The sequence below is a fragment of the Engraulis encrasicolus genome, chromosome 23 (assembly GCF_034702125.1).
Source record: "Engraulis encrasicolus isolate BLACKSEA-1 chromosome 23, IST_EnEncr_1.0, whole genome shotgun sequence".
NCBI classification, from domain to species: domain Eukaryota; kingdom Metazoa; phylum Chordata; class Actinopteri; order Clupeiformes; family Engraulidae; genus Engraulis; species Engraulis encrasicolus.
The window spans coordinates 9,685,293-9,695,292 of record NC_085879.1 but is presented as its reverse complement, the minus strand read 5'-3'; the positions used below and the strand labels follow the sequence as shown (position 1 = coordinate 9,695,292).

The 10,000-nt window shown below is 42.0% G+C and overlaps 1 protein-coding gene across 4 annotated transcripts in view; it reads left to right on the top strand.

Annotated features, from left to right (window-relative positions):
- Positions 1 to 10,000, top strand: part of macrod1 (mono-ADP ribosylhydrolase 1) — a 143,915-nt gene that overhangs the window by 111,445 nt on the left and 22,470 nt on the right. For all 4 annotated transcript variants that reach the window (XM_063190812.1, XM_063190811.1, XM_063190815.1 and 1 more), the window contains exon 6: positions 7,870 to 7,991. In XM_063190812.1, the coding sequence (XP_063046882.1) occupies positions 7,870 to 7,991 (122 nt within the window). The remainder of the gene's footprint in view (positions 1 to 7,869; positions 7,992 to 10,000) is intronic.

Genomic DNA, 10,000 nt, shown 5'->3' with positions numbered 1-10,000 from the left:
CTAACATGACCAGAAAGAGCACCTACTTTTTGTAGTACACACAATGTCACAATGTGAAGAAAAACAGAACAGAGTTCTTTGTCTGTTGGTTTACAATTTGGTTCACTTACAGAGGGTTGAATTTGGTTCACTTATAGGGGACTATAACAAAATGGCTGCTTAGTTGCCAAATCATTTGAAATTTAGGGAGGCGTGGTTTTCATAACTCTGTAGGGAGTTAAATATTAACTCTCTAGCTCAACAACTCTGATCCAGATGAGTCAAATAACACTTTGTAGTGCTGCTGCAACTCTTGATGTTCAGATTTTGGCTGAACACCGGGAATCTAACTCTGACAAATTTGCTGTGTATGGCCACAGCCCCACAGCACGCTCTCAACGAGGTGCTGGACAAGAGACAGATAGACGGACGGACAGACAATGCAGCGGAGGAGAGGAGAGGAGAGGAGAGGAGAGGAGAGGAGAGGAGAGATGGTATATGGACATAGCCCCTCAGCATGCTCCCAACAAGGTGCTGGAGGACAGATGAGGAGACAGACATTACAGTACAGCAGAGGAGAGGAGGGAGGAGAGAGGAGAGGACGGACAGTTGGAGAAGAAGGAGGAGAGGACATGGAGGACAGACAAGAGAACAGAAGAGGTGGGAAAGGAGTAGAGAGAGAGAATGGCCTCCATCTGACAGAACACAGACAGACATACCTGAGGACAGACAAACAGGCAGACAGCACAGCACAGCAGGGGAGAGGAGAGGACGTAAAGGATGGATGGAAAGTGGTTGCACTTGAAGAAGGACTAAGGTCCGAAACGTTGTGCCAATAAAAAAACGGGGACCATTAACAGTGTTGCGGACATCCATCCTTTACTTCAGTTATTTTATTTTGTCCAGCACCTGTGCCACTGTGATGTGCGCGCATCCTCTGCGTTCTTGAGAGTAGAGGAAGGATAGAGGTGTCCTTCCTCTACTCTCAAGAACGCAGAGGATGTGCACACATCACAGTGGCACAGGTGCTGGACAAAATAAAATAACTGGAGACGAGACGAGACGAGACGAGACGAGACGAGACGAGACGAGACGAGACGAGACGAGACGAGACGAGACGAGGGATCAGCAGAGGAGGTTCTGAAGGAGAAACAAGAAGACAGATCGACAAATAGACACAAGCATAGTCATACGGAAAAAAGAGGAATGGAGAGGGCAGAGGGAGAAGGAGAGGAAGAGAATGAGAGAACGAGAGAGTAGAGAGGGGAGGAGGGCAGGAGAGGAGGAGAGGAGGAGAGTGGAGGAAGATGAGTTCTTGGTTGAGCATGGAAAGAGAAGATGGAGGACAAGAGTAAGTGTATAGTATATGTGAACTGAAATACTCAATCCAAGGCCATCTGGCAACAACAACACTGCCATGTTCAAAGTCACTTAAATCGCCTTTATTTCCATATTGTGATGCTTGGTGAGGTGAAAGATCTGAGGACAATTCATCTGATAGAGCAGGGAAAGAGAGGATGGTAGGACCCACACAGAGGGCTGTCACAGAAGTTTGAAGTTTATTTATTTAACAAGGGACAGCATATAATATTACAAACATTTAAAACAAATGCAAAAAAATTCAAGAATAGCCATGAGGCTAATCTTCATCTTTTGTCCCTTGGCAGGTTTGATTGCTCCTTAAAAAGAAATAAAAAAGTATACGCACATTGTAAAATTAAAAAGTGAAGGATATTGCACACATTTTTAAATAAATAATATGAAAAAGTTAAGAAAGGACAACTTCCAATTCTGACTAGATGTGTAGTTATGTTGACAGAAGAGATGGAGGAACAGAGGAGGAGAAGTTATAGAGGACGATAGGCAAAAGGGAAAGGTGTCTACAGAAGATAGGGAGTGGAACGGATGGAAGCGATAGGCACAAGAGTAGCTTGGACATAACTTATCATAACAAAGAATATTATTTTGGGGGCCCCAGCTCCACCACAGTTCCATAGTCCTCTATCGGGCCTCTCTGAAGGTATAGGAGCCCCTGAATTGTTCACACCTTGCCCTGGCCACCCTTATGTATTGTCCCTGGTGTGGGAAACTGGGAAGCATTCACAGAGGTCCTTGCCATAGTTTTTGTTGAAGGGAGACAATTTGACACCCCGCCCCCCCCAACACACACACACACACACACACACACACACACACACACACACACACACACACACACACACACACACACACACACACACACACACACACACACACACACACACTTTTGAACACAGGCCTACAAGGCACCAAATGTGTGCTTTGACTGGTACTCCAAAGAGCCAGGCTCATTGATGTGACAATCCAACATAGTAATGCTGCAGAAAGATTATGAACAGCTCTGCAAATACAGTAGTCTCTCCCCAACTTCTCATCATACAGGTGATGTCCCATGCCTTTACGTGATTGGTAGCTTTAGTTTGAGACACTCAAGTCACTGTTGAAAAACATTCTAGTGAGTTAATATTTGAAATTCAATGAGTTATTCATAGAAAAGATTAATTCTTTCTTCTTAACATTCTTTCTACATACAGTAGCGCCTCTACAATATGACACTGTATGTATGGTAGCAGTATGCATGTATGGTAGCAGTATATAATGGCAATGGCAGTAACACAAGACGCCTGTCAATGCCTGGCTAGGCTGGCTCAGTACACTACAATAGCGAGAATCTCACAAGACATCCACATGATCTTCCTCGAGTTTATATGATTGGTGAATTAAATATTTATAGCTTCTTGTATTAGCACTATAGTAAAATACTCTATGTGGGCTAGGCTGGCCCAGTACACCCAGTACACCCACGCAACAAGAGTGACACAAGACATACACATGATTTCCCCAGAGTTTACTACTAATGGCGAATTAAATATTAAGTGCCTCTTTCTTAGCACTGTAGCAAAATTCGTAATGTAGTCTAGGCTGACTCAATGGTGTGAGTGACTCAAGACCTACACATGATCTTCCCTGAGTTTACTGCAATGGTGAATTAAATATTTAGAGCTCCTTGTCTTCGTACGGTACTGTTGCAAAATACTGTTGGCTGGATCAGTAAACGACAATAGCGAGAGTGATACATGGTGTACAAATGAGGAGTTTACTTGATTGGTGACTTAGCAACTGAGAGCTCATTGTCTTTGCACTATAGCAAAATATTTTATTCAGGCTGGTTCAGTACACTACAATGGCAAGAGTGACATAAGACATGTAGGCCAAGAGTATTAGGGTTTCACCCGGAACAAATTCATAACAAGCTGAAAATTTCAGGATATGTTCAGAATACCTTTAGGAATAACATACTAAAAGTCCCCGGGAATCCCCCTTGTGCTCTCTGAGAAATTCAAGATGGCGTCCAAAATGTATGATATTTTTAATGTTTTCACGTAATAACTTTTCAATGGGTGGGTGGATTGGCACCAAATATTGTATGCTAACACTCAACTATAACAGGAACAACATACAAAAAATCCAGAGGAGTCCAAGTTGGCATCTCTGAGAAATTCAATATGGTGGTCCAGATGGGGTCCAAAATTGATGATTTTTCATGTTTTAGCGCAATTACAATTCAGTGGGTGGATTGAACAAATTAGTAACAAGCTTAAAATGTCAGGATATGTTTAGAATACCTTTAGGAATCAAAAGTCCCCAGGAATACCCCTTGGGCTCTGTGAGAAATTCAAGATGGCGTCCAAAATGGCCGCCTTTTGGAGATTTTGACATATCTAAGGCTTGAAATGTCATTTAAAAGCAGTCTAAAGGTGGAAATGTATGTTTTGATGGTAGATGCAGAGTCATGTTCATCCTTAGGTTTTGATGAAATGCTTATATTAAAAGGTAACAACTTATCATAACAATATCTATATGTATTATGTGTATAACGTGTTGAAATATTTCGGTCACTGGGACCTTGAACCAAAAAAATTATGAACTCCTAAAACTGTTCTTAAAACAACTAACAACTACTTACAAGTGACATTAATCTTTGAAATGATAATCAATCCAACTTAAGCAATGTGACTGAGCTCTTTCTCAAATAGAGAAGGTATTTACAGGAATAAAATTGGTAAATTTTCAACATGTTGCAACTTCAACATAAAATGAAATCAAATAACTCAACAAGACCATTTCATCAATAAATGTACCAAAACAATTAATCAAACAAGCAATCAATCAACCTCTCTATCACTCCTCATCATCCTCATTATCATCATATTCTAGGGTATCTGGCTTTTCAGTTTCTCCCTCATCATTAAGCAATGATGGCATTAAAGCTGCATTGTTGCATGTTTGTCCACTGCAGTTTGTACACAGGGCAGAGCAGGGTACCCCCATCTTCCTGCAGCCTCATGACACTCCACAGCCATCTGCTCTGCAGCTACAAGAGATCATGTTGAGCAGAGTGTCAGGAGCAATGGGGCGGTCAGTTTCAATTGGAGTCAAAATTTCATTTAACTTCCATCCCCAAGCTGTTGGCTGCAAGGACCTTCCCATCCATTCTTGAACAGTAAGATATGTTCTGAATGAATGTTGCTTTGCTGCAGCAGTTGTTGGAGGCAAAGTGGCCAACTGGAAGGTTGATGACAGTGGAGTTTTCCTGATAGCCTTTTTGTAAGCAATGTATCGGAATTCATCCAGGGACTCACAACTGGATGCTCCATACAGCCTCAGGAGGAAATTTTCACCTGCTTTTTGCACTTGCTGGTGGGAGCTTGCAGAATTGGCGAATGTGTCAAGTAGACCATAGTCTTTCTTTTTAGTAACAAGCTTAAAATGTCTGAATTCGTGGTACACATCATGTAAAGATCCATGTTTGTGGTTGCTTGAGCCACCAGCATTACCAGCAAGTCCGTGTCAGTTCCGACAACAACAACTGGTTTGCCTGATTGCCAAAAACCTAGCAGTAGAGACTATTAATGCATCAGCTTGTGCCTGCTTTACATGAACACCTGCCTCATTCATCAAGTCCCTGAGCATCTCTGTTAGACGCCCCTTATTGTTGCCATTTGCCAGGAATGCTGCCTGAGTAGTTGTGGTTTGCATGCTCTGGTCAAATAAGATATCACTGGATGTGGACTTCTTTGCCCTTCGCAATTGCTCTGCTGCCTTGGTGGAGATCATGCTATAGCCATCAAACACAACAACAGTACCAGCCCCATAGTGTTTTAGTGTGTATGCAATATAGAAATTGCATACAGCTTCATAAGTAGATGGTTGTGGCCACACCACAGACTGCAACAGATGACCCCCATCTAGAACAAACTGGCAGTTGTCTGGGGTGTTGGGTTGTGCATGGCCAAATGACTTCAGAAGAGAACCTAGAGCACGGTCATTCCCATTAAAGCCTTGTTTTTTCTGATAGCATCGATGAGACTTTGAACCCAATCATCCTGGAGGAACTTGTGAAAATGGCAACTCAAAGTGTGAATTCTGTGAAATTTGGTGTGACTAATGAGCTGGGCTGTGACATCATAGAGGAGAGTCCCTGGTTTGCTAGTATGGCGATCTGAGAAAACAACACACATTTGATGGACCCACATCTTATAAAGGAACCAAAATTCTGATACAAACATCAGCGTGTCGAAAAACCACACATCCAACCTCATGAGGAAAAAAAAACAGCAGCACAAATCTATTTCAGAGGCACTGATACATCTGCAGAAAGTGACATGTCTGACAGGCGAAGTGACGATTGTTGACATAGCCTGACAGTTCGTTTTGTTTATGGTTGCGGTTGCTAAGGGCACTTTGCCATGACCCACAGATGACATGGCGTGTGTATTTGTTGACAAATGGGGGGCATTTTGATTCAATTGCGCGATATAGTGTGATTGAAATGCATGTAGGCTACATGCAAAAATATCATCAACTAGAGAAAAAACGGAGGTATTAGGCTGTTGGAAAAACGCCCTATATAGCCTGAGTCCTCAGCATATTTTTAGCGTTTATCATTATTATTATTTTTTGTGCTCAAAGTCACAGGCGTCGCGTGTCCCTCAGCCGGACTCTGAGGACGAGGTGTGTCCAAACGTCAGCCACACGTGCACCACAATACTAAAAACAATCAACGCTTCAAAGTAGGCCTACGCTATGTGCATCTCCGTTTATTCACTAGCACTGCCCTTTTTTGCATTATGAATGTAGCCATGTAGAAACATTTCCCAGGGATCAGTGTGACAGTGTGGTGTCATACTTAACATTGTGTCGGCCTTGCTGAAAGTGTTGGCCTCCTAATTTGTTAGCAGTCCATGGTTTTGTGCAAATAAATTCAACCATTTGTACATCGTGGCTGAACAAAAATGCTGGCCATCTTGTAAGTCGGCCATATTGAAGGTGTTGGTCTCCAAATTTTTGGCAGATCATGTACCTATTATAGAGTGTTAGCATGCAAGATTTGGTGGAAATCCGTTCAACCGTTCGGAAATTATGGCACAGACAAATGTCGGCCATCTTGAATATCGGCCATCTTGAAAGTGATGGCCTCCAAAATTACATCACATCATTTAGTATGTCTAAAGTGTTAGCACACAAAATTTTGTGACAATCCATTCACCTGTTCAGAAGTTATTGCATTAACACTATAATATCATATAATTTGGACGCCATCTTGAATTTCTCGGAAAGCTCAAGGTGGATTCCTGGGGACTTTTAGTATGTTGTTCCTAAAGGTATTCTGAACATATTCTGAGAAATCCAGCTTGTTATGAATTTGTTCCGGGTTGGGCCTATTTTTGAGCTAATACTCTTGGCCTAATGCACATCCCTGAGTTTACTTAATTGGTGACGTGAACATGTAGATCTCTTTGTCTCAATATATCTAATCTCTATATATCTATTATATCTGATAACTTGTATGGGCTGCCTCAATACACCACTACAGCGAGAGTGACACACAAGACGTACACATGATTTACAAATGACAAGTTAACTTGATTGATGGCTTAGCAACTGAGAGCTCCTTGTTCTTAGCACTGTTGTGAAATCCTCTATGTAGGCTGTGCTAACTCAGTAAATTACAATGGCAGGAGTTTACTTGATTGGTGACGTAACAATTTAGAGCTCTTTGTCTTGTACTGTAGCTTCACGCGTTTGTGTGTCTTTTTTTTAGTACTGTAGCAAAGCACTGTACTATGTAGGTTGGCTCAGTACACTATGGTGGCGGGAGTGACACGAGATGTCTTGTCGTCCTGAAATGGCTCTTGAGTCGTTGAATAATTCCTCCCTCTGAGGAAACGATCGCTCAAGGACACGTCAGAGACTAATTACACTAGCTCAATTTACATTTGCTTTTCTCTCATTTTTTATCATCGCTCCAGACTTGAGAGACCCGACGATGATATATTCATCAAGCTCTGCAGAGTCATTCATTTCACAGTTAATTTTCCACAAAAAGAGTAAGGAAATGGGGAAAAGGAAAAAAAGAATTGAAATTCAGATGGCCTCATGAAATGCTAACGCTACATCTTTTTAGCAAGACAGCAAGCAGATAATGTGACAGACAAGCTGGAGATTCCTCATGTCAAACCCAGCCCTTCCCTTGACAGATATGCACTCAGATCACGCCAGATACTGGCTGTCGTCCCTGAATCAGCTTCGATAAAGAAATGGGCTGTATGTGGGTCGGTTTTTTTTCATTTGCAGCATAACATGCGTCCTGTTAGGAGAAAAAACCCACTGTATCTGTCCTTAACTAGAACCTTGTATAAGTCCTTGTGTATTTTTAGAAGCAGGCTCATGTTGCTTTTCCTTCTTTCTTTCTTTCTTTCTTTCTTTCTTTCTTTCTTTCTTTCTTTCTTTCTTTCTTTCTTTCTCTCTCTCTCCATCTCTTCTACTGGCTGCTTCTTCTGTTCACAGATGTGATTCACACAGTGGGCCCCATAGCGTTCGGCGGGGTGACTGACAAGGAGAGGAACGCCCTGCGCGACTGCTACCTCAACTGCCTGCAAACAGCTGTCGAGAATAAGCTCAGGACCGTGGTAAGATCCAGGGAGAAGACTCACACACACAAAAAATGCATCTCTGCGCGCGCATGCACGTACGCACGCACGCACGCACGCACGCACACACACACACACACACACACACACACACACACACACATACATTCAAGAATCACTCATAGGCTGCATGTAGTACACACACAAAAAAACACAGCCTCATGGAATGCAAATACACACACACGCACATACAGTACACACACACACGAACATACATGCACGCTCACACTCACCACACGCTCACACATGTCACTTACTGAGATGTGTGTCAAAGTATTACACCTGGTGTGCATTATCGCACTGACAGGTTTGCTTCATACTGTATGCTCTGTTGTCCTCAGCATGTCTCAGTATAGTATCTAATCAATGCAGGCAGTCTTTTGGGGCCACTCCATTGTCTTCCAGTTGATCTACTTTAGTTAAGCAAGGCCTTGTGTACAGTAAAATGAGCCCACTCTTGCACACATACCTCTCTCATGCTGTGCACAGATGTATAGGTGAAGCTACAGTTGAGGACGATATTATTAGCCCCCCTCCTGAAATTAGACATATCTCTTCATTGATCATTGAGAATGATCATTATTAATAAATGTGTGTTATTCTGGAAACAAAGACACCATGGAGATAGTATCCATTAAGTTAAATTTGGACTTTTCCATTTTCACAATGAGTTTAAACAAAAAAGTGTAAAAATGGCAAGGACAAAATTATTAGCCCCCTTATCATTAATAGTCAATACAGTGCCATTTATGAACAAAAAATGACACCAGGCACTTTGATTAGTTGTTAACTATGTTGGCACATGTCCTACCAGGGATTTTGGCCCATTTTTTTCATCGCAAATAGTTAAGCTGGTCCAAATGGCATGGATGTTGAGGATGGACATTCATTTTCAGCACTCCTCAAATACTATCTAAAGGATTGAGGTCTGAACCACTCCATGACCATGGTTTTAGTATCCTTGAGGAACATTTGAACTATTTTGGATGCAAGTTTTGGGTTATTATTTTATTGAAAGATCCAGTGAAGATCTTAGCTCCCTCTATGAGCATATTTTTGCAAGGTCACTTTCCACATTCTATCATAATTTTCAGTTTTTATGGTGCCGTACACCCAAACAAGGTTTCCTGTGGCTGAGGCTGCCACAGAATGATGCATCCACCACCATGTTTAATTGTGGAAACCATCTTATAACGATTCAAGGCCTATCCCTTTCTTCACCTGACAGAAGCAGAATTCATGCATTAAGGCAGGTGCAATTGAATATCATCAGATGAAAGCAGAGATGTTCAAAACTCATTTTTGACTTTCAAATGTTCACAGGCAAAGCTCAATAACACTCTGATATGCACTGCCTTTAGTAAAGGGGTTCTTCTGTGATGATGGCCCCAAAGCCCAATATGATGACAAGCCCTAACAACTGTCTTTCTTGGTGGGTGAAAAAACTCCAGGTGAGGCCAGCCAATAACAATCATCTAGGCAGGTGTCCAATGCTTCTTTGGTCTAATGAGGCCAAGCAGTTTCCACAGTTACACACAGTGGTGGGGCATCAAGTTTAGTCTGTTATTCAGCCTCAGACACAGGGAGTCTGGGTCTGAATCTGGATTGCTGGGTCTTCCAACAACATTGTAACCCAAAGCATACATTTAGATTAGTTCAGAGGTTCTTCAAGGACACTAAAACCATGATATTGGAATCACCCGCTCATAGTCCAGTCCTCAATCCCACTGAGAGTCTGTGGTTAATGTCTATGCTCAGCATCCATGCGATTTGGACCAGCTAGAACACTTTGCAGTGAAGAAATGGGCCAAAATCCCTAGTGGGGCATGTGCCAACCTAGGTAGCAACTTATCAGAGCCTGTTGTCTGTTTTGGTTCATAAATGGTGCCCTATTGACTATCAATGATCAGGGGGCTAATAATTTTGTCCTTGTCATTTTTGCCTTTTTTTGTTTAAACTCATCGTAACAATAGAAAAATCCAAATTCA